The sequence below is a fragment of the Apis mellifera genome, linkage group LG13, assembly GCF_003254395.2.
Source record: "Apis mellifera strain DH4 linkage group LG13, Amel_HAv3.1, whole genome shotgun sequence".
In the NCBI taxonomy this organism is placed as follows: Eukaryota; Metazoa; Arthropoda; class Insecta; order Hymenoptera; family Apidae; genus Apis; species Apis mellifera.
Window position 1 is genome coordinate 2,923,492 of NC_037650.1, and position 24,993 is coordinate 2,948,484.

At 40.3% G+C, this 24,993-nt stretch overlaps 1 protein-coding gene and 1 long non-coding RNA gene across 7 annotated transcripts in view; one reads left to right on the forward strand and one right to left on the reverse strand.

The window, feature by feature from the left end:
- Window positions 1-24,993, reverse strand: part of LOC551895 (serine/threonine-protein kinase 17A) — a 50,897-nt gene that overhangs the window by 4,854 nt on the left and 21,050 nt on the right. For 2 of the 5 annotated variants that reach the window (XM_016915721.2, XM_006557847.3), the window contains exons 2-6: window positions 21,886-22,057; window positions 10,265-10,477; window positions 9,721-9,859; window positions 1,370-1,496; window positions 202-430 (exon numbers count right to left, since the gene is read on the reverse strand). In XM_016915721.2, the coding sequence (XP_016771210.2) occupies window positions 202-430; window positions 1,370-1,496; window positions 9,721-9,859; window positions 10,265-10,477; window positions 21,886-22,034 (857 nt within the window). In that variant the 5' untranslated portion in view covers window positions 22,035-22,057. Of the gene's footprint in view, window positions 1-201; window positions 431-1,369; window positions 1,497-9,720; window positions 9,860-10,264; window positions 10,478-21,885; window positions 22,058-24,993 lie in introns of those variants that run through there. The other 3 variants (XM_624281.5, XM_006557849.3, XM_026444685.1) reach the window with 2 other exon arrangements.
- Window positions 13,091-18,622, forward strand: LOC107965402. Of its 2 annotated transcripts, XR_003305951.1 has the most exons (5): window positions 13,091-15,697; window positions 15,767-16,061; window positions 16,137-16,295; window positions 16,807-17,521; window positions 17,679-18,622. It is a non-coding gene; the product is annotated as an uncharacterized LOC107965402 (long non-coding RNA). The 2 variants fall into 2 exon arrangements; XR_003305950.1 differs by having other exon boundaries at window positions 15,767-16,295.

Sequence of the window (24,993 nt, forward strand, 5' to 3'; positions counted from 1 at the left end):
CCCCGTGGAAGGCGTCGATCTCGAGAACGTTGTTAGTTGGTCGGCCGCGTATTATTTAGCTTCTAGGAACGAAAGCAATCGCTTTACGCGGTAGACGCGGCCGCGATGTTAGATCGCGACATTCCATTCGCGTAGTTGCCCGAACCGTTTTCAACGAAATACCGACGGAGGCTCGCGGATTCATCACGGACTGCTACTCACTTTGGATCCTTGACCATCAGCTTGCGCATAAGATCGCGCGCCTCTTCGGAGACGTCCTCGAACAGATCGTCGGGGAAATCTAGGCGACATCGGCTAATGTTGCAGAACGTTTCCTGTTTTGTATCACCTCCGAATGGGGAGCATCCCGTTAGCAGCACATAGAGCAATACCCCAATGGACCACATGTCTGTTGCCAGGCTGATCGGCTCGTAGTTCAACACCTCCGGAGCTGAAACGACCACGAGACGCGACTTGAATGACGATGGCCAGAAGAAAAAGAAGCATTGAAAGACGCGTAACGAATAACAGTTCGTGGGAACAGTGGTATACTGTTACTCCTGTGTATACCATATGTATATGTATGCATATGACTCACGAAATTATGCATTTTGAATACGGTATATCTTGTAAGGATATTCATCTAATCCTAAGAGTGTAATTTGAACGAAAGTATACGTAATACGTGGAATAATTTTATCGAGAAATCTCTTTGAAATGAAGTTTTACAAAGTAAAAATAATTCGTAATGAAAATTACATTTTTAAAATTACAAAAGAGAGAGAGAACGTATTGTCAGCTTGTGGATTTTCACTTTTTTAATTCCTTATGTATTATTCAATATCGACGTATCCTTTTTACTTGACATAAAAATTGGAAATTTCTCTTCGAAAGATTTTCGAAATCCAATTGAACTCTTATTATTCCTCGTATTTATATCCAAAAAATTGAAATTTTATTTGAAAATAAACGAGATCGGAAATTTTATAATGTTTCGACCTGAGATAAAAATTCATCGTTAACACATTGTTGAAAAAGTGTACAACAAATAACTTTCTCGTGTACAACAATGTACATCGTTCAACTTGGCTGCGACCGTTAGAGCAATGTTAAAAGTATAATCGCAAAAGTAATCGCGCGGCTTGTAAATGGGTCTTCCCGATCAACGATCGAGGCAGAGCCCACGCTCAACTTTCTTACTCGTTCGAAAAGTGGCTTGCACTGTTCAATTATGCAACGGCCCCTGTTCCCCTAATGGAATTACGCGGTACAAAACGAGCCGCATAGTCCGCATTTACCTTGCGAATTACTTGGCTCAAGTATCAAATATACAACTGTGGAAAAATTTCACGATTAACGAAATAAGTGAATAAGGCATATATGCACTTACCCACGTAATCAGGCGTGCCCAGGATCTCCCGTATGTCAGCGCCGTGGCTGATGTATCGCGAGATACCAAAGTCGCAAAGTTTCACGTCGCAATCCGGAAACTCGCCAGTCAGCACCAGATTTTGAGGCTGGAAACAACGAACGGAACGAGATTAGAAAAAAGATGGATAATATGGAAAAGAATTCGGTTAAAAAAAAAAGGGAGGAGATCATTTTTGATTCAATTGATCTTGCGCTCGAGGGATACTTTCAGGAGGATCGGCCAACAAAGAGATATAAAAGAGTTCGTTATTTTCTTTCATCGTTCCGTGTAATTGGTTGCAGCTCGCGAGCTCTTGAAAAAAAAAAGGAAACGGTTGCATTTCATCTCGAAGAAGCATTCCGTTTCTTAATAATTTCATATTTTATTCCGTGATATTTACAGAATGAGGAAAAAGAAATGAATGAAAAATATAAAAATTATTGTTTCGAAGAAAGGAATCAAATGGTATAATTTTTAAGAAAATTATTAATCGATCATTTTAACTTTTTAAAAACGTACGATTTATTTCGATCAACGTGATCTTTCGAAATGTCTTGCACCGAATTTGAATTTTGAATGTTTCGAGATCACTGCTCGGTAGAAACGATATTAATCGACGGAGGAGAACGTGCTTCGGGCAAAAGTTGCTGCCGTGGGTAGCAACATGCATTGGGATAATTTTTTTTCACAAGTTGCACCAAGGTTTCAACGATCATTACATGTCTTGTGCCTACGCGATGCCACTTAATTAAAGGTATTTAATAAACGACGATTCCCTTTCACGTACACAGGGCATGTATGGCGAGGTAATTAATTATTCCAAAGCCATGGATCCATTCGTATTTTTATTTATTTTTTTTTTTCTTCCCCCCTCGACTTTTTTCGTCAATTCTCAAATCGACGAGTTTGCATTTCGTGTCACGAAATCTAACAGTACCGATATCGATATATTCACATTAATATATGGGAAGAATAAAATGCACGACATCGATATATATATATCTCCTGATCGAGAGAGGAGATCAATTAATCTGTTAACGAATAGAACAAATCATTTTCGTATGATATAAATCATAAGTAAAAAGAAGAAAAAAAGTTGGATCGAAATTTAAAGTTAAATAACATACATGTTGCAGATATATATAATTAAACATTTGTGAATATCAATACAACTGATCGAGTGATTTGTACAACTTGATCTCAATAAAATCGCGTTTTCCACGTTTTAACTTAACGAAGAATCTATTTTCCCGCCCGTATTAGGACGATTGTCCGTGTACGAATAATGGGAGTGGAAACATCTGCTCCGCAAGTCGAGGGGAACGACAACGACGGTAAATTACAGCCGTGGTTCGTGTTACAAGAATATAGTTAACGATCTGGTGGTTTGAATGGGTACCGGCGGCGCAGTACCGGTTAATTAAAAGTATCGAATAAAAGCCAATTCTGTGCGCGCACGCTAGAAGGTAATCGACGCGATTAATCGCGACACTCGAGTAGGTATTTAATAAACCGCACGCGATAATGATGCTTTTTCGGCTCGCATTGGGAGGTCGGGACGGTCGCTCTTGAAAACATAATCGTCGCTCTACCTAGGAGGTTGTAAACCGGAACTTCCCCCTCCTCCCCTTCCGTCTCTCTTCTTCGCCTAGACCCACGTCCCCACAGGCCTCTGCCTCTTGCACCGCTGTCTCCCCCGCGCGCAACGGCCCGAAGCATTGTTCGATTGTTTCGAGAGGAAAGAGTTCTCGAGGAGCAAGAAGAGGGGGAGGGGAAAAAGAAGAAGAAGAAAAGGAAGAAAAGCACGAATCGCTCGGCTAGGCCGTGCCACGACCTTTTCTTATCATCGATCGTTCAGGTATCGAGTACCTTCGCGTACACTCGTTCCAATACGACGCCCACGCATCCTTTTCCACGCGCCCACGTTTTCAAACTCTTCTTGCGAGAAAAACACTTTCGAACTGCCACGAGAATCGAGGATCGAATTCATCCTCGTGAGAAGAGAAGAGATTTTTCCTTTTTTTCTTTTTCGATCGATTGAAAATATCGTCTCGTGAGTTTGCAACTTATTTCGCGTTTTTCCAACGCGGAGCGTATCGATATATACACGACGGTTGCAAAACAGTTCTAGATCGTTTCGCTTCGCGGGATACGTAGCTCCCCTCTCTGCCCTCCTTCCTCCCCTCCCACCCGCTCGCCCGAGTTCGTAAACAAAAGTTTAGATGGAGACACGAGATAGGTCGAAAATTGGTAAAGAGCGGTGGGAGGGGGAAGGAGAGGGGCGTGGAGGGGGAACGATGGCGTGCACGCTCGTTCCGCTCGAGGATTCAGTTTGCGCGTTATGTTTCGTTATACCGAGTTACGAGTCGAACGTGACCGGACTGCGTCTTATGATACTTGGAATAAAGTCGCTCCTGTAAAGTCGAGGTCGTGGGACGTTTCGCTCGTGTTGGCCCCTTTTGCTTTCGACATCCGTGCGGTGCGGTTCGGTTCCACGCGCCTCCTCGTCCATCTTGCCCGACGGGTCCTCCTCTTGTATTATAACCCGATATAACCCTTCTTCCTTTACTTTCCTTTCGCCTCCCGTGTATTTCCAACGGTTGTTTCGAAAGAACGAACGGGAGGATGGGATGGCCGGCCCGTTTGGAAACGGACTCGTTTCCAGTCCCGGAAGTCGTTCAATAAGGAACCAAGACATTTCCATAATTAGCCATTACGAAGTTCCTGCGTCACTCGGGTTTCGCCAACGTTCAAAACGGCCCTCGGCGAGGAACGACTGTAGGCGTAGCGATCGATTACCGAGAATATTATTGCCGTGCGCGCGATTCTCTTGGTCGAATGGGATAATCGATTCGGTTCTTCTGGCCGTTCTTCTTCCAAGTACTTAAAACGCCCAACTCGGAAAGCGGAGATTCGAACCAGTTCGATAATAGTCGGTTATAAAGAGTCGGTTACGTTAATATATTCGCGGGACAATTGTTTGAAAAGGCACAAAAATCGATTAAAATGTCGGTTGAGGCTCGTTTAATCAAGTTGTAAACAATTGGATTTATAGATGAAGCAATAAGGATCTTGTTCTATCTAGAATTGGGATTATCGATTACCGATGTTTTATTGATACATTTTTGATACATCGATAATATCGATAGCACGTAAACTGTAATTAGTATCGATAATATTTCATTTTTTTCTTATTCAAAGTTGATATTAAAGCAGGAAAAAAATGTTATTTATAATAAATTGCAATAAATATAAATAGGTTATATTGAAAGATTGCATTGAAATCTATTTCAGTCATCTCTGTTCGTTTTATTGATATTTTAAATATAGTAGAAAACTCAATAAAATATCGTTAATCCATACGTTAACATATTTAATGATAATTCTGAATAAGAAAAAATTGGAACTCTGGTTATTTTCAACCGTTTCATCGATATTTTATCGATGTATCAAATTATCGGTAATATCAATAACATGTATAACGTGTATCGATAATCACAATTATATATCCCTGTTTCGTTTGATTGAACGAAAATTTAAATTACTTTTTAATAATAATTATTTAATAAGTAATCATTACTTAATAAATATTAGTAAGCAACAAAATTTTTATATACTAATTGTTTCTAAAATCGATTTTTCAAAAGGTATAAAATATATATTTTAAAGGTTAATAACCTATATATATATATCGTATCTGTGCGATGTATCGATCGAGCGTGTCTAGGAGAATGTAACAGGTAAGCACGGTTGTCGGATGTCGGCGTTTAACGTAACACAGAGCAGTCGCAAAAAACTACAGGAAGAACGTAAACTATCGAGAGTCAGGGTTATCTACCTTTTCGAGAGAAGTCGTTAGAGGTCGATGATCGAATTTTCTCGATTAAAGAACCTTTGGCGGATCGGAATGCGAAGCACGCGCACAAGCGTCTGCGTGCAATTGGAAGGCAGAAGGCTTTTTAACCAACGGACAACGAATTTATGAGGATCCGTCTCTCGCGTTCATTGAAACTTCCGGCGGTTGAGAAAAGGGGAAGCGACCCTACGCTCTGCTCGCAGACAAGAGAATGTGTCCCGAGTGTATAGTATAAGTATATATATATATATACAGATATTTAGAGATTTTAAAGCTAAATCTTTTTAATCTCAATCTAATCTTTGTAATAAAATTGAATCGTTCTATCGATAATAACAATATAATAATGCAACATTTAAAAAAAAATAAGTCAAAATAAAAGCGGGACGAGACCTCTCTGTACGTTGACAAACCCGTCAACATTTTTTTAAATGTGGAACCAGAGAGAAAGTAAACCACGAAATAATGGTACATACATTGAATGGCCGAAATACCATTGTATATGTACTCCACAGTGCAGATGGACTCACTGGAAAATTGGGCCTGGAACTAGAAAAGTTTATAAACATTTTCTAATGTTGTCAGGTTAGGTTAGGTTATCCGACAGGTACACAACACTGTAGGGTGTATGTACCCAACTCGTAGCCCGCAATTGAGTATAACATGTTGATCCGCCGTATATATAGAAAACGTTGATCACGCGACAACTAGCGAGAAACTATAGGTGATGCGAAATAAGAAGGTAGCCCTCTGTCGAGAAATACTCGAAGTATCGAATCCCAATAACTCCGGCAGAATTCAGAGCGTTCTTTGTATTTTATCGAACATAGACAAGTGCGTGAAAGAATAAGGGAGTCGAAAGAAAATAAACATATCGTTTGTTTCGTGGTGAGTCAAGGGGAACATAAGTAAGTGCTGGCAGCCAAGCGTAACTGTGAATGTAATGTACAGAGTTCGGAGGAACGAGTTACGAGAAAGAGCTGTTCGACTGACCAGTGAACGAGCTACGATACGCACGATATGAAAACATGTCTCGATCGATTTACTAACAATCTAAGAAGCTATTTTCCAAATCGTTTCTATGTAAACGCCATTCGTTTGTTCTTTACTGCACGTAAAACGAACGCGAACTACTTTATCGAAACGGTAATCGATGTGCGACGCTCTCGTTGAATTTTCACGATTTTTAAATGAAAGAAAATTTTAGGTTATGTTCGTCGATAAGTAATTACCGACATAACGAATTACGACCTATCGATATCATTAATATTAACATCATAAAATCGATAACGCATGAAAATAACTGAAATTTCTATTTTTTTTTTTCTTATTCAAAGTTATTATTACAAATATTTCTAACGGTTAACCATGGATCCAACGATGTTACACAGAGTTTTCTATACTATATTCAAAATATCAATTTCAGATATCAATAACGCGAAAATAAAACTGGTTACAATTCATTTAAAAAACATTTTTACATCGATAATAACTTTGAATAAGAAATAATAGGAACTCTGGTCATTTCTTCATCCGCTATCTTAACGATATCATTGATATATTGCAAAAAAAAAATGATATCAATAAAATAACGATAACATCGATAATACATAGTTACCGCAACATAAAGCGCACTTGGAATCGTTTCGCCATTCGTGTAATAAGTATCATCTTTAACAAACTAACAAATAAATATCTTCAATACGTACGGAAACAAGTTGTTCAAATCTTGTTCCCTATAACACACATCAAAATCCACGAGAGCGTCACGCATCGATAAGTCGATCGTCGAAAGGAATCGTTTGTACGAGGTACGAGGCAGAGAAGGGAGGAGGAGAGATCGGTCAGTCGCTTTTCCCTCGACCTAGCATGAAATATCGATATCATTATTATTTTTCCTCTTTTCTTTTTTCGCTCGCTTGGGAACTCGGTTGGTTCCAACAGGCGGAGCACGGCCTATTCCATTAAGAGGCGGATGAATCGATTTCATCGAATACGCGGCGGTATTATATATCCCGCCTAATGAACGAAACGGTCGGCGCGAATCAGCGAAGCGGAGTCACTGACCACGCGAGAAATGCAATTCTCGGCACAAGACCCGGCTTCTTCGACAATCAACCACACTCGCCGAGAGTTCATTGATGAACCTCCGCCTTTCCTCCTCTCTTCGCGGAGGTCGATCGCCCCTCTTTCTTGGAAAATCCGGTTAAAACCGATAGCGGCCCCGGATATCACGCGGCCAGTTTCAAACAATGCGATTACCGAGCGGGAGGAGAGGTTAGGGTGGACGGTGTTTGGCGCCAGTTTCGATAGCCGCGTTTATTATTGCACGCCTGCGTCGAGAACGGCGGAACGATCGTTCGTTCGTTCAACCACGAACGAGAACAAAACCGCCGCGACGCGCAAGATCCGGTGCACGCGATTGCTTGCCGCAACAGTGGAAATTATACAGGTCGAAAGGTATCAAAGGTGAACGTGCGAAAGGTGATTTTGTGCAGTGGCGTGAAACTGGTTTCGACGGCGCCTCAAACATCATGTGGACTTTGGCCAACGAGGCCTGTTGGAACCGCGCCAAAGAATTCGCGTGCATTTTTCCATTCATAAACGCGAGATCTATATTTGGGTCAGGCATATCGCGTGAATTCGTGGCACGGCGTTATTTTCAGAACTCACGCTCTTCGAGTTCGAAGCGTGATCGAAAAGGGGCGATGACTTTTCCAAACTTTCGAATATATATAAAATAAATCCGTAATCGATTATTTCGCGTACCGAGAACGAAATTATCTTATCGTTTCTATCGGCGCGGAAAAAAGAATCGATAAAACGGAGGAGTTTCGAGAATTCGCGAATTTAACAATGTATCGCTGTAACGCCCCGTTCGTAATTTAGCCCGGTAACCTGCATCTCGTAGCAAATTGCTATCAATTTGCGAAAGGTGGGTAATTGGGTTGCATAACCGCGATCATAATCCGAGCCGCGTTAAACGCGAATAAAAAAAAAGGAGGAAGGCTGAAATATGCGACTCGCCACGTGTGTCGCCTAAGGAATATTATTAATACGACTCGTTCGCCTTGGCTCACCCATATCGATCACGTCGATAATCGATAAACACGTACTCGTGTGTACCTACGCCTCGTGTTTCGTCGCGTCTCTCTCTCTCTCGCTTCGCCCCTCGTGTTTCGTCGCGTTGTGTGCACGTTGCTTGTCACGATACATGTCATATACGTGTACGCGTAAATTGTGTAAATCCTCAGTCACCGAGCAAGGAAAAAAAAAAAAGAAAGAAAAGAAAAAAGAGAGCTTATCTATCGCTACCGTCGGGATGTGCATCCTCCGTTGCTTAGCGTAATTTCAATCGATTTATTGGCAAAATCGAGAGATTAATCGACGGATAAAAGTGAGCTAATTATGCAAATATACCGATCCATTTTTTTCTTTCCTTTCGTCTCGAGAAAGGGATCGACGCGTCTCCGCTGCATATCATTATTCTCGATGAAAAAGCCGGGTGGGGAGGGCGTTCATCGAGCTATTTTCGTATCAAAGTTTCGCGGCGAGACACGGACTCCCTCGTAGCCGGTACAAAAATAATTTAAGGGTAGGCAAGGGAACGCCGTATCGGAGCCAGTTTCGTCGAGGAATTCCATCCTCTCTCTCTCTCTCTCTCTCTCGTTGCACGTGCTGCCGTTGCTTTTTTTTTCCTTTCAACGATTCTTCGCGATAACGCGAATACGTCTCTCGAGGGAAAAATCCATCTCTGCATTCCAACGAGAACTCCGCTCCGCTCGTTCTCCGCTTTCTAGCAAATATTTGAATTCGCGAGAAAGTTGGTTCCCGACGGCAACAATGCGCCGAGTCCACGCGTGGAAACGGCGAATTAATGCGACCCTCGTACGCGACTCTCATTGGTCGAGGTAAAATCGATCGACGCCCACGCGACCGTTGCTCGATGCCCCCTCCCCTTTAATTCGTGCGAAACGCATAAACGTTTGCCGAGACGCAACAGATATTTCGAATCGTCGTTTTTTGGCGTCAGTCTGTGTAACCTGTTGCGCGTTTGTCACTTTTTACGCAACAAGTTTAAATCAATTCGCGTGAACATTCGAAGTTCAAGCATCGAGAAATTGGTTGGTCGGTTGGTCGGCACGGCAGCGAACGTTATCGTTGCCAGCCAAGTCTCTTTTCGATTCCTTCTCTCCGTTCCAATTTTCCGTCGCTTCGTCCTTTCTCCTCGCACACTCGAACGGGTCACAACACGCGCGCCAATTGCGGGAAGGAAGGTTTTTCAACTCGGCGAGAAAAATTTAGATAAGGATTGTTTGCAGAAACGACAATCTAGCGGCTCTTATCGAGCCTCCACTTGTTGTTAACGCTGATAAGAACTTGTTGGAACGCGGCCGGAATTCTTTGTTCCGCCAATTACCAGGCGCGAAAATATTCGCGCGAAGCGGCCAACGAGCGCGGTTTGGGGACTCACCTTGATGTCGAGATGAGCCACGTTCAACGAATGCAGGAACGCTATTCCGTCTAAAATCTGCTTCAACAATCTGGCCACTTGTCGTTCTTCCGGAACTTCGTCTCTATCCAATATCATTTGTAATTCACCGCCGGGTGCCCTTTGGATGAAATAAAAAAAATAATAATTTTTTATTATATAAATAATAATTTTTATTATAAATAATAATTTATTAATAAATAATTTTTTAAATCAAACATGTTTAAAACTTATGATAATTTAAGATTTTTTATTATATTAATAATTTTTTATTATAAATAATAATTTATTAATAAATAATTTTTTTAAATCAAACACTTTTTTTAAAACTTATGATAATTTAAGATATTTGTTTGAAAATGAAACTCTCATAAATTATTTATTATCATAAAGTATTATTTTTCTCTTGTTGAGAATGAAAATATCGGATAGTCGTATTCTTAGAGAGCAAGTTTTCGAGAGTTTTATTTTTAAATGTATTTATTACGAATACGATAACGATAAATTTTCTAGAAATTCGACTTACAATTCCAAAACCAGGACCATCTCCGTGTTCGTTTCGAAGACTTGGTGTAAGGATACCAGACGGGAACAATTGGCCGCAGCATCCAGCACCGCGACTTCGTGAAGCGCTTCCGCTCTCAATTCCTGCGCTCGTCTCCTCTTCCGTAGAAATTTTGCGGCCCATTGTCGTCCACTGGACCTCTCTCGACATCTCTTCACTGTCGCGTATTTACCCCTGCAAATAAATAAATGAATTCTTAAATTAGAAAAAGTCTAGGGAAAATTGTGAAATGTGGAACAATATACACTTCAAATTATTCACCAAATGTTTATACTTTTTTATCAATCCTTACCCTAATATTGATCCAAGAAAATAGCATAGATTGTTGCAAATGAATGATAATAATTTTAATTATGATATAAAAAATATATTAAATTTGTCGAATCAAATCTTGTTTAATATTATTTTCAATAAAACTATAAATATTATAAATTTAGTCGCTTCATTTGCAACTAATAAAGAAAAACAAATTTGAATCCTATAAAAACTCATAAAGATCATGTTAAAATTTTAAATTGAAAACTCGATAATTATTTCTATATCGATTAAACAATTTTTTAATTATTTTATTATTATAGATAATGAGTAATATGTGAGTATATTTGAGATTAATTACTATCGATTCGATAAAATATCGGTCGAAAAAAATTCATCCAAATTGTCTAATGAACGATATTCCGATGATCCGTTTTGAACTCGCTGTAACCCGATGATCGCAACCTCTAGAAAGCGAAGTTGCGCGGCCAACGCTCTTGCCAAGCCACTCTTTCGATCCTTAGCTCTTTCGATCTCTAAGTCTTAAGAACAACGGTGAAAGCATCGCCGTTAATCGCACGAGCCTTGTTTCTTTTTATAACAGGGCCGTTTTTCCATTGCGCGAACGACCCGTGTTTGGGAACGTGTGTCACGAGTTCTGGAAGAACTTGTTCGTACAAAGGATCGATGAAGCGAAAGAATCGACAAATGAATATCATTGTTAGAGAATATAGTAAAAAATCATTTTTAACCGAATATTATTTTAAATCAACGCATTTTTTACTTTTTGAACATAATTCTATAATGGCATGAAATAAAACAAATTGAATTTTAAATTGAAAAATATATAATCTATTATTCTTTACGTACATATAAACTTTTGTTCAAATCAAATCAGAATCGAATTAAAGCTTAATTTCTATGTAAAATAACATCTATAATTAAATATATCTATTTTTGTTCAGGCAATCATCGTGGTTATTTCGCGTGAATACTTCCGAGCGGAAAGTATGTTACACGTCGATTTAATTATCGACGAGCATAAAACTATTAACGGCTAGGTTGATTTTGCAGTGGGAAAAATTTTACGACACCGAATAGCATGAGATCATCGATGCAATTATCAGTGGTATTAACCTGGATCGGCCAGATTACGTAGGGAACACATACCATGGACAAAAATCTGTGATACCTTGGCCGATAAAGTCCTTACACTGTTCGCGCGCGTTCCATTTCAGAATTTTTCCAGCCTAGCCGGGTTATCTTCGCAGCGTTCCAAGTATCAACATGGATGCTTTTCACTCGATAAACTGGTCGCGAGATCGACGTCGCGGAACGGCTTATTCGTGTCCTGCGATAAGTCTCACCACAAGTTTCTCCGACAAGTGAGAACCACGGTCTAGGTATGTAGGTTGGCAAATACCGATAGAATTGCCAACGATCGTGGTCAGATTGTACCGAATGGAGTTGCGTTATCTACGTTCTAATTACAGATCTATCTGACGTTCCTTCGAGTGTACACCGAACAAAGGGGAAAACAGAACCATGCTCGATCCTCTTTGATATTAACTATTCGTTTCACGATGAATGACAGGGCGAATGAAAGTATAGCGCGGCGAATCTATGGAAAGGAAACTGCTTTGACGAAGGAAGGCTTTAACGAGATGGCGCTCTTCAAAGGGGAAAGGCAATCGTTCTCGAGCAACGGGAGATCGTGATAATTGGTGGTTATTTGAAGTTTCGTTTATCCAAGAGTTCTAATTTTCAACCGAGACTCGCCAATAACATCGAGAATCGCCTTGCTGTAATTACCGGGTCGCGATCACTGTTTTTTATTATATCGAATTTATTTACACTTGCGCCATCAGGCGGGACAAAATTGCGACTTTTGTTCGCATCGCGAGAGGTTAGTTTGCGAATTTTCCTCGACGAGGAAGTGAAGTTTTCGATCGGGTCAGCGGGAGAAATGCGGACAAAGGCAGGTTTACGTAATAAACGTAAATGCTAGGAAACAAGTTCAGAACTGAAGGAAGTGAACGCAGTGTGTACTCGTCGTGGCTGCATTGCTATACACGTGATCTCGATTTCCCTGGTCGAGCCCAGGTCGAACTCCCACGCTCCCTTCTTTCCGCGCACGTATGCACGATTCTCGTAAAGATCGCACGCCTTCGTTCAACAAATCGCATCTACCTTCCACTCTAATTTGTCTTGGAAAACGCAATATATCGGCCGTCTTGAGCAATTCTCGTCGCGATATTACCCTTTGATTCGTGCTCGATCTTCTCGCGAGCAACTCGTTTTGTTTTAATTCCGACTCGATGGTTCAAAATATTGTGCAACGACGAGTTTATTCGCGTTACGAGAAACTACGCGATCAAAATTATTTTTAAGAAACAAATTCTAACGAAACATGCACGGTGATAAGAGGAACAAAAGTCGAAATTGTATAATAGTATTCGTCTGGTCGAAGTAGCACCTGCGAGAAGCAGCTATCGTATTTGTTCGTCGTGAACGAATTTTATTATTCCCGTAATAGCGAGGAGGCAGCTGCGAACACCTAACAGGTGGTGCGATATAAATCGGGGCCAAAATTTTATGTGCAACCGTTGCCGAAGAGCTCATTTCTATTTTAACTTTGCAACCACGGACGAGATATTTCGCGATATTATTCTTATGCCACGAACGAGATATCTCGCGAATTTATTAGGACAAGAGTCAATTCTAGTGTTATTCTATTCAATAAAGTATTCAGCTGTTGATAAAATTGCACAAACTTTTTTTTATATAGAATAGTATTCTTTATTAGTTCGATAAACGATATTCAAATTCGATATTTTATTTTCGTAATATTTTGTGATATTTGTTTTATAAAATATCCTGTGCTTGTGAAGTAATGAAATTAACAAAGGTACGAAATTTATTTTCTATAGAAAGAGAAACATTATTTTCGAAAGATAGATCGAAACTTTTATGTGTTTCCCGCGAGAATATGTCTCGAGCGAAATTAATGGCGACGTTATGAAATGCAATGAATTTCAAACAGTTTAAATCCGAATTTGATTGAAATATTAGCTGAAAAAAACAAAGTTGAATCAAAATCTAATGAGAAGTCTTGACTATGCCTCTATTCATATTCAGATTTCTTCTTGAAAATATAAAGTCCCGCTCGACAACTCGTCAGAAATTAATTATGGAAGCATTGAATCCTAACCTTCAAGTATTATGACAGAGATTCAACTTTCGTCTAAATGAATTCGCTCAAACTAAATTACAACTGACAAGAAGATACAAACTCAACTATAATTGACTCTTTTATAACATAATATTTTGAAAATATATGATAAAACAGTGCAAAAATAGTGATAATACATGCTATATTAATAAATTTAGACAATTCGTGTAGCACGATACATATCATACTTTTTTTTTTGACACATTATTTATTACTAGCTGTTTAATAGATCGTAAATTCAACATTAATATCAGTAATTTATAAATTTTAACGTTCGGTAATCGACTGATGAAATTTATTGACTTTTTCCTAAATCTATTATTTTTTCAAAGTTATTATAACAATTTTCAGATCCTCAAAAATGAATCTCGAAACGAAAGTGAATATTTTTAGATTATTTGTCAAAGTATTCTAACTATTTATTGGACAACACGATAATAAAAATGGATATTGATAATTCGAAGACGTTTACCTAACCTTACTTTTATAATATATCGACTCGGAAAGTGATCATGATACAAATATTGTTAATGTGTATCTATTTTATTTTATTTCACACATTTTTACCTGACAATTGAAACTCTTTAAAGAATTCAGACTTAAACTGATTGATTTGTTATATATATTCGTTTAATTCACACCCGGTAAGTAATATATTTAACATTTCTTCATGATTTGTATTAGTTTTAAGTTTTGCTTAACACAATTTCAGTACAACATAGAACAAATTGGCCATGTTACAGGAGAATTGACTATATTAATTCACTCTTTCAATCGTGTACTCCCCGTTGACATGATTCCTCAATTGCGAAAGAGAGCGAGACACGCGAGAAACTAAATTCGTGTTTCAAGAGATTCTGCATTCGATGAAAGGAGATGTTCGACTTCTATGTGGCGATAGTAGAAACCAAGCCTGATCAACGGGTTTTGATGAGAAATCACAAGACCTAAGTCTGGCGCTTCGGATTTCTCCGCGGAAATGTAAAGTAGCAGGTACGAGATAGGCTGCGTTTTTTTTTTTTTTTAATCGATACACGTTCTCTTTTGATCAACGTATCCTCCATTTACAATTCTAAAGTGTTCATCTCTTACTTTTTTTTTTCTTTACCAGGTAATCAAAAAATTAGTCGAGAAGGAAATGATACGTTTTTTTAATGAGAATTTGTACTTTCTTATAACGTCGTTCATTCACAAATAAGCAATGAAACAAATAAGGAAACGTCTGTAGAAGAAAACACGACGAATAGAAATAGAAAATTACTTGGATGGAAAATGATTAATCGCGAAACAAATTTTAATTATATAAAATGAAAGAGTCTGAACGAAGCCAATGAACATACACGAAGGAATGAAGAAACGTGAGCTACTAATTGAACGAAAAATCATTTCTGACGGAGAAATTATGTAACATGAACTTCTATTATACGAACAATCTGATTATGTGAACGTGTTTGTTATTCAACACGTATAAATGAAAAGTTCGACTATACAAATATAAAACAAATAATAAAACTTATATATATCTCATGATTGATATTACTTCGTAAGATTAACTATGTGAGAAATGGTTATGCAATTACGTGTACGCAGTGTTGTTCAATTTATCGCGGTTTCCCGCGACTCGAATCGAGTGGCAAGCAGCTTCCGTAAGAGAGGAAGGCAAATCTTGCCGCGGTGCGAGTTTTTTGCCAAATTAAAGTCGTTAGAGGATAAACGAGAGAGGAGGCTTGCTCGGAACAGGCAAGTGGCAAGAAATCTTCTTCGTGGAGGGTCTAATCGAGCGAGGCGCGCGATCCTACCCATCGCCTTTCTTCCAAGAAGGAAACGAAAAGAACGGAATATCTCGAAGAAAGCAATTTCTCGGGAAACGCGAAAACGTAGCGGGATCCCATTCGTCAAAGTTGAAGGTTTGTCTAACGTTACAAAGCGGAAGACCGATCGAGGGAATCGTCACGTCGTTTCTTCTTTGTTCTCAGCCAACGACATCGTTGAACAACGGTTCGAATTTACGAGCTCCACGAAGCGCGAATAGCGTCAAAGTTGCAGCCTCGACACGCCACCAAGGGTATATACACCGAGCAGGAAACTGGACTGTTCCACTGCTCAGCTTCTCCGGTTGAAGAAATTCTTGGACACTTCCTGCTCTTCGATCCCCGCCACTGATACAGGCGTGTTTCACAGGCAACGTTAACCTTGAGGCCATCCCGAGTTAATGAGAAAACCGGAGAAAGAACGTTCGGTTTTACCAGATTGTTTTACCAGTTTTCGCAGGTTGATTAGATCCAAGCATAGATCGTAATTATTCATCGAGACAAGAAAACAATTATATTTTTCTTTTTTTTGTAGGCAAGGATAAATAGCAATTGAAAATGTTATATAGGGATGCCATAAAAGCAATGAATAGATGGAAATCAAGCATCACTGTTCACAAAACAATATATCTTTTTCACTTGTTTCATATCTCAGGATGGAGATAATTTGACCAAACTAAAACACAATATTCAAGTATTAATTTAATCAATATATCATTTTAAATGTATTATATAGCATTTGATATATATATATGATACATCAAATACATATGATACTTGTTAGTTTTACTTGAAATATTCAACTTTTTCATTTCTCTTTTTTTTCTTTTTCAAAAATTTCAGACATAATTTGACCAAACTAAAGCAAATATTCAAGTATAATCTAATCAATATATCATTTTAAATATATATAATATTATAATATTATATAGCATTTGATATATATATGATACATCAAATACATATGATACTTGTTAGTTTTACTTGAAATATTCGACTTTTTCATTTCTCTTTTTTTTCTTTTTCAAAAATTTCAGAGATAATTTGACTAAACTAAAGCACAATATTCAAGTATAATCTAATCAATCTATCATTTTAATTATATAGCATTTGATATATATATATGATACATCAAATACATATGATACTTGTTAGTTTTACTTGAAATATTCGACTTTTTCATTTCTCTTTTTTTTCTTTTTCAGAAATTTCAGAGATAATTTGACCAAACTAAAGCACAATATTCAAGTATAATCTAATCAACCTATCATTTTAAATGTATTATATAGCATTTGATGTATATATATGATACATCAAATACATATGATATTTGTTAGTTTTACTTGAAATATTCGACTTTTTCATTTCTCTTTTTTTTCTTTTTCAGAAATTTTGCAATACCTATATATATATACAAACCGCCATTCAAGATTCAAGGATCGTCGTGGAATCGTTTGCGCTTGATTTTGTGAACACAAGGTTTAATATTTAAAGACGAGGGAATACTTTCACTATGTTTGTTTCTCGTAAGTAGCGGCTACGTTATTATTTCACCGACGAGCCTTTGGCATCCGCACGAGAGTTAAAGCGTACTTAGGACCTTGCTTCGTTCCCCTCAAAAAAAGCCAGATCCTAGGCGTCGACGATTTCTTCTACTATGACCCGTCGAATCTTCGGTTACGATATTCAGAAAATTATCCATTTATTAAGAAATTGATTCTCTCTTTCCCTTTTCCAGCAACGGAGGAACGAAGTTCTAACCGAGGCTGAACGCTAGCGCCGTCAACTCCATAGAAAGTTTCATACACACTTTCACCGTGGTGGATTGGCGCGAAGCACGTCAGGGTGTCTTGTTTGGAGCTTTTACGGTTTCGAGAAGAAGGCAAACGCGCGTACCGACCTCTCCCTGTCCCCTTTGCGGTACGTTTCGTCTTTGCGCACCTCCTCCAGGTAGTCTCGAATGCTTCTCACGACCGAGCATCGACCACAAACTTGTGCTCTACTTAAAAACTAACAGAGAGCGTAGACACTAACTTAAAACTTTATATATATATATATATATACGTATCTTTGGTAGGTTGATGCAAGATCAACGACCCAGGGTCAAGAGGAGGAAGAGGTAGGAGGGCATGGAGCAGAGCATCAAGTGCTCGTTGCCCTCCGGTGGTAGCGTGGCGGACCAGGAAATCGGTGCTGCCAACACCGGGACCGGAGAGCAACGTCTGCAACGTCGTGCAACACAACCTTGTGTATCCATCTCGTCCTTTAAGGCATCCATTAGCTTCCTAACTACTAAACACACCGCTCGGGTCCGACGACCCCGTCCTGCTTCCTACCCACCGCACCGTCCGGTCTACGAGGAAGAACCTCTTCTTCCACCTCTTCCCTCAGACCTTGCCTTTTTATTTTCCCTACTCTTCCATCTTCGTCTGCCCCCTTCTGCCATTTCATCCTACTCTTTCCTCCTCCTCCTTCTTCCCTCATCCTCTTCCACCGTCGTCCTCTTCGTCCCGATACCGACGTTCGAGGGTCATCGACATCCGCGGCTGGAGACATTGTACGCAACGTTGTTGCTCGGTTATCGTGGTTGGCCGCGCACCTTGCGCGCGTTAACTTGGTCCGATCCCCTCGTCGAACCTCACACCTGACGCATTCAAGAGCATGGAACGAAGAATATACAAAACTTGTATATATATATATACTCTAACGAGAGAAGGAAATTTCGCAACTGAGAAATTGCGCGATCAAGGATCGTAGAACGAATCGTAACTGGAACGAATTTCATCGGATCGGTAACGCAACAACGTTGCACAATGGAGATTTGCATTGGAGACCATTGCAGCGAGTGAGACTCTGGTTAGGCTCTCTGCCTACCTATCCGCTAATTTCCTTAATTGCCAGCCACAGTATGTAATTAACGACGACCGTACTCGCTCCGATTTCCATGATATACGTACCCTCTAATGAGATAAATTTAACCATCCCTTCGAGGAGGGGAGGGGAGAGAGAATTAAACAGCTGTGAAGCAATATCTCTGGATGGAGTAGGATGTGATCTCGTAGGAACGAAAGAGGAGCAAGTGGACGCATCATCGTCTTTTCCGGAAGGGACGAGTCATCGAAGAAGCGAGATATCATCAAACAGAAGAAACGCGTAGCCAAGCCGACACGTTTGCAGTATTCTCGTCGATTGTCGCTCGTTAACGCCATTGTGTGCCGACTTGGACACGTTACGCAATACACGCACTTGATACGGCTTGCGGCCGTCCAGGATGAACCGAGAAAAATAACCGGAATATCGCGTCTCACCGCCGCATTGAAAGACCGAGAGAGAAGGAAGTATATGCTCGATGCTTGTTTAATTACGTCTCTTGGAAAGGTCTGGTTAAATTTAATTTAAGAGGAGTTAAGTTTTTTAAAGCGGATTTTGAACAAGTAGGCAAAAATGTATTATGTCGATAATCCAATGTTGATACATTTTTACAGGATCGGCTGCATTCCCGCAAAACCGCTTCGAAATCGTTTCATTCGAAATCTTTTGCGGTGCTCGACCGCAAGACATTTTTGCCCCTACGCCGATTGCGACATTAACCACGGCGATGATTCTCGATCCTCCTAGGCTGTTTCCACGGGGAGATCGCGTGAAGTTTCGCTAAATTAATTACGTCACTGTCGCTGCACCTTCGTGGCTGAAACTTTCACGCCAATCGTTCCTTATTTCCGTTACTTACTCAAATCGTGGATGATTTTTTGAATGATTGAAAGAGATTAAAGAAGGTAAGATCGCGTGAAGTGAATATCTTTTAATTGTAAAATTGATTCGTTAGCGACCATGATTTATTTGATCAAAAAGAAGTGAGGAACACTTGACATAATTTGTACGAAATTATATTGAATTGTATGATTTCAGCAAAAGGAAATCTTGGTTCAAAAAAGTATGAATGGAGGAAAAAACTTGGAAATTTTGAATATGATTCCTTTCCCCAAAGATTTATTGGGTAAGTTCGAGGATCATTGTATAAAACAATATAAAAATTCAACAAATATAATTTCAACAAAAAACTGAATTTACAATTTTTCCATAAACATCTTCAATTCTAGACTGATTCGTGTTCCTTTGACCATCGCTAAGAATCAACTTTAATTATCCCAATCCGCACAATTATTGCGGACCAACAAGTTTCATTGCTAACTTTGCCCAGGTATATTTCCAGGTATGTTTACCAACAACAATGAAAACCGGCCACCAAGTGCCGGAACAGAAAACAAGGAGAATTCTCGTGACGTGCGCAAGTAAGTATTATTTCTTTATGCTCGTGTAAAAACATCATTTAAGACTAAGTTTGATTAACTCGAATATAATCGAAACTGATTGCGATAGAAGGACAAAAGAGCGCGTCAGCTCGAATTCATCGAGTGAAAAGAGGAAGAAGAAGAAGAAGAAAAAAGAAACGGAATAGAAAGGAGAAGAGGAGAAGGAGGAGGAGGAGGACCGGTCGACTCGATCGTTCGTCTCGACCGCACGCCAACTTCCTGCTGTCAATCGTTGAAATATGGCCGATGCGGACCGACCGACCAGTTCGGTTCATTTCAAAACTTCCCATCGACGACCGCAAATAAACCAAGCCACGGATCTCCCCCTTTGATGTTTTGCGAAAATAAAGCGGACGTTTCCTCTCTCTCTCTCGAATCTCGAATCTCGAGCAACATTGTAACGAAGTACACGAAGACTACTGGGATAACGTTTCGTAAACTATTCGATTCACCGTGCTGATTTGGAAGAAAAAAAAAAAAAAAGGGATATATAAATATATATATATATATATATATATATAAGGAATGTGTAACGGGGTGGAGGAAGATAAGAATTGCGTGGCACGTCGAATGAAATTACGAGAGACAGAGGAGGGAACGAAAAATCCGTTGATATGGAAGCATCGGTTTCTTAGGGGGTCCGGATTTAGCCACGGAACGCCACGAAATGCCAATAAGAGGATACTTTGATCGTTGTCGGAATGAATGCTCGTCACGAACGAACCAGGGGATGGGCGACTTCCAAATTTTGCGAAGAAGCAAAAAAAGAAGGAGGAGGGCTTGCAGGCGCTTGGCCCAGTAGCGATGGGATCGAACGTGTCGCGAGCTGGTTTGAACAAGAGTTGGTTGACAAGATTCGAATTTTTTATAAATAAGTAGAATCGAATAGTAGTCTTATTAAATTTATTTAAAATTATTTTCATACTTTCCGTTGTTTAAATATAATTTCATGTAAATTAAATATTCTAATTATAAAAGATTGGATTAATTTTAATATCAAAGTATTTCTATTATAAGCAGAGTTGTGATATTTATTTTAAGATTCGAAACTTGTCAACACTCTTCTAGGTATTGGAACTAAAAATAATATAGGAAGATACAAATCAAATATAATAATAAATCTTTTTTCAAATATGCATGCATAAATAAGATAAAAGAAATTTGCAAAAATAATCAAATTGTTCCTTAACTTTTCAGTTCAAATGCACATCCTGCAATTCCATCCCATCGCTCATTGGGAGCGTGCACGAAAAGGAGGAAGCAAGGAGGAGACAAGACCAATTCCCTTGACGTCCTTCGTCGGTCGCCACAGTTTGCTGACCGGGTTCGAAAAGAGCAAAAATCGATGTCGATTCGGGGGGAGGAGGAAGGGAGCGAGCGGTGGCCAAAATCGACCAACCGGTTGACCACTGCTACGTGTACACCCTCAAACTCTCTTCGCGGTAATCTCGCGGACTATTAATATACCGCCTTCCTCCTGCGTGCCGCCTTTGAACCGAACGGAACTAAAACTACCGGTGCACTGCACGGTCGATGCATCCGGTCTCTCGACGCCTATCGGTTAATAACGCGTGTATTGATCGCAGTAAGTTAAGGATCCATCGTTTCTATCGACGCCTACCGTCTATGAATTACAATTAACCGTGAAACGTGTTACGGATTTTTTTTCCATCCGCTTATGCGCTACCGCCATCTTGGATTTTCGTTAAACAATGAGAGAGTTTGCGGTGAGTAATCGATTCAAAAGGAGGAGGAAAAACCGAAACGGTAAGAGTTGTGCAAATATCGCGAAAGATCTAGGAGATTGTTTTTTGAAACGCAAGCCACGATGACTCTCTCGAGACTTTGTTCACTTTTTCGTCGACTCACCGTCCTTGCGAGATATCCAGAAATTGACTAATAATACAAATTAAACGCCCACCGGCATTATTGCATCAGAAAAGAACGACAGGGAAGGGAATCGTTTGTAACCTTTCACTGATTGCCGCACAGATAATCGTGTAACAATCTCTCGACGCCTTCCGCGCGGTGATAACAGTATTATCAGCCTCGGCTAATCTCTCTAGGTTACCTTCTCCACAACGGGGAACCCTGTTACTTGGTATCTTCGGTAAATACATGACAAGCCCTGGCGTATACGTACCTGGAACAAAAACGAAAAATTTATCGTTAGCGAGAAATTGTGAAAAGGCGAAAAAAAAAAAAAAAGAAAAAGAAAAAAAAAATACGGTCGGTCAAACGCCTCTCGTTTTCTCCTTCGAGCGATAAAGCATCCGCGAAGGCTGCGGAAGGTTTGGTGCATCGAACTCGGTCGCGCGAGTCACATGCAAATTAGCTGGGAGAGAGAGAGAGAGGAAGAAGGAAGGAAGAACGAGCCCGTTGGCTCGTTCTCTCGGTTTCGACGCGACGACGACGGGAAGCAGAGGCAGAAGTCTCCTCCAGAGGAGACACACGATCGAGCATTCCCGTGCACACGAGGAGGAACGCGTCCACGCGAGAGGAGAACGCCGGTTTATCCTCGACTCTCGACACGTTACGGCCGTATACGTGTAGGAAGGAGCTATCGAAAATCTCAAATCCCACTAACCTCGTTGGCGAGCTACCAAGCCGATGGTGCACGCCTTCGGTACGGATTTCTTTACGGCCCGCTGGGAATTTATTTCTTCTTTACGTGCGACGGATATATATTCGCGATAGCAGCCACCACGGGTAGCCACGAGAGAAACGCGGCGAGAACCCGTGTTGTTCCCTCCCCTAGGACGCTTTAACGACCACCGATTCTTTCCACGATGATACCTTTCCCCTTTCCTTTTCCTTTCTTTTTCTCTCCCATTTATGCCGCTAATAAAATGCAAACGATGCGTTTCTTCGCATCGTACGCAAAAAGAAAAAAACAAAAAAAAAGAACGAAAGTGTGCCAATCGATCGACGGAGCTTACGATTATTCGATAAATAAACCAATTTGATTCCTCGAAAGGGGAATGAACCGTGGCAAAAGAGCATGCGATTCAATTGTAAACTCGACTCGATCGGTAATGGTCGAAAATTACCATTGGACGATGATGAAGCGAGCGAGGTCGATCGAGTTAATCCTGCGAGACGTGTTTGTTATTTTCTAATGGAAATAATTGCGACGGGTGAAATTAACTCGATTTCGTATCCGTATGCACGGGAGAAAGAAGCGGGGAATAGGTGTGTATGTATGTATGTATGTGTGTGTATGGAGTGGGGATATCGATCGCGGAATAGTCGGAGCAATCGTCGTTAAACGGGTAGAAACTCGGCCGTGTGACGTAACGTCGCTTTATAGAGAGAGACTAACGATTATTACCTTCTTCCCCCTCCCTCCCTCCTCCCTACCTCCCTCCCTCTCTGTCGGTTAGTTGCCGGTTTTCATCGTTGCCAGCGAAAGCCGGCGACCACGTGAAATTGTGACAAGTACTTAAGCGTGTCGCAATTATCTTAGACGACGCTTAACTGCGAATCCGCTAGCCGTTTTTGTATCGCGCGCGCTTTGCCATTTTCTTTATTGTTCTAAACACGAATGCGGCCGCATTCGAGACACGTAACTTCTTTAACTTCTACCACGTAACGCTCGGTCTTCTTCCTCCTCGACAAACACTACTGCCTCACCTTCGTCTATAGAGAATAAGATCGACGAGATTCTCGTTTCTCTCTTTGCCGCGTAATTCGCAAACATTTCGAGCATCTACGCGATGAAAGATACGCGTCCAATCAGGTGAATTCATTAAGGAGGAGCGCGTACACGATACACTCGGACACGAGAGAGAGAGAGAGGAGGGAGGGAGGCCCCCGAGAAACCGGTTATCAATTACCACTGATTCGAGGCCGTTCCGCAAAACAATCGGCAAAAATTCCGCGTTCCGTGGCCCCCGTGCCGTCGAAACGCAACTTAATCACCGAGAGAAGGAAAACCGGGGAGACGCGGCCATCTTTGATTATTTTACAAGCGTTCGTTGCGCGCGCAATTAGGATCGTAATGAGGATACATTTGCATTCGAACGGTCGAACGGTAGTAACGAGTAGTAAGGATTCGCTTTATCCGAGATCGTCGTTTTTTTTTTTTTTTTTTTTTTTCTCTCTCTCGCTCGTCCCATACCAATTTGTTCCCAGAAATCGTGCCATTTCTCGCCGCTTTCGATTCGAATTATCGTGAAACGAGACGATAATCTATCCGTTGGTTGGTGTTGGTGTTTATGACGCGCGTCAAAATAAAATTAACCGTATGCATAATGCATAACGCGTAACTCGGCAAAAATACGGTGTAACTGCGATAAACAGTAAACTAAGTTACAAGTTTGTTTTTTCGCCCCTCCCTCTCTCTCTCTCTCTCTCTCTCTCTCTCTCTCTCTCTCTCTCTCTCTCTCTCTCTATCTCTGTCTCTCTGTCTCTGTCTCTGTCTCTCTGTCTCTCGTTTTTTGTCGCGATGGGAGAACTGGCGATTCTTTCACACGTTCTCGATGAGGAAAGCAGAATGAAAAGCAAATGGTAGAGTATTCCAGATGGGTCAAGCGTAGCCACCTTAAGGACGTTCTATTCTTGGAAGCTGCATCTATCAACCGTTAGCCGTGATAGCTTCTTTCCTGATGAATCCACTATATTTTGCCGTGCATCGCGCGTATTCCCCGTATCGCCGTTTCGATTTATTGCTTTAACTTGACTTTAATTGCTTCGCCGATACTCCTCGTGTTTTCTTCCACTCGCTACTTCGGTATTATAATTTATCATTCTTCAGGCCTTCCAGAAGACCTGTGTGCTTCACGATTAGATGCACTTGCGTGTGAATTGCGCTGCGAAAAGCGTGCACGAATCGTGTGCTCGCCAGACGAGAAAATTGACATGAGATGGATTGAATCGGGGGTTGTTGAAAGTTGCGCGAAAAAATTAACCGACCCCTGTGCAAACTTAAATGATAAGTGAAAAAAACGAGATTATTCGAATATTTCGATGATTCGATGATTTTTCCGTAATTTTATTTTCGTATAATTTTGTTTAATTCGCATCTCGAATATTTCCACGGGTAAAAACGCAGCAAGCGCGGTTTCGAAAAATAAAAAT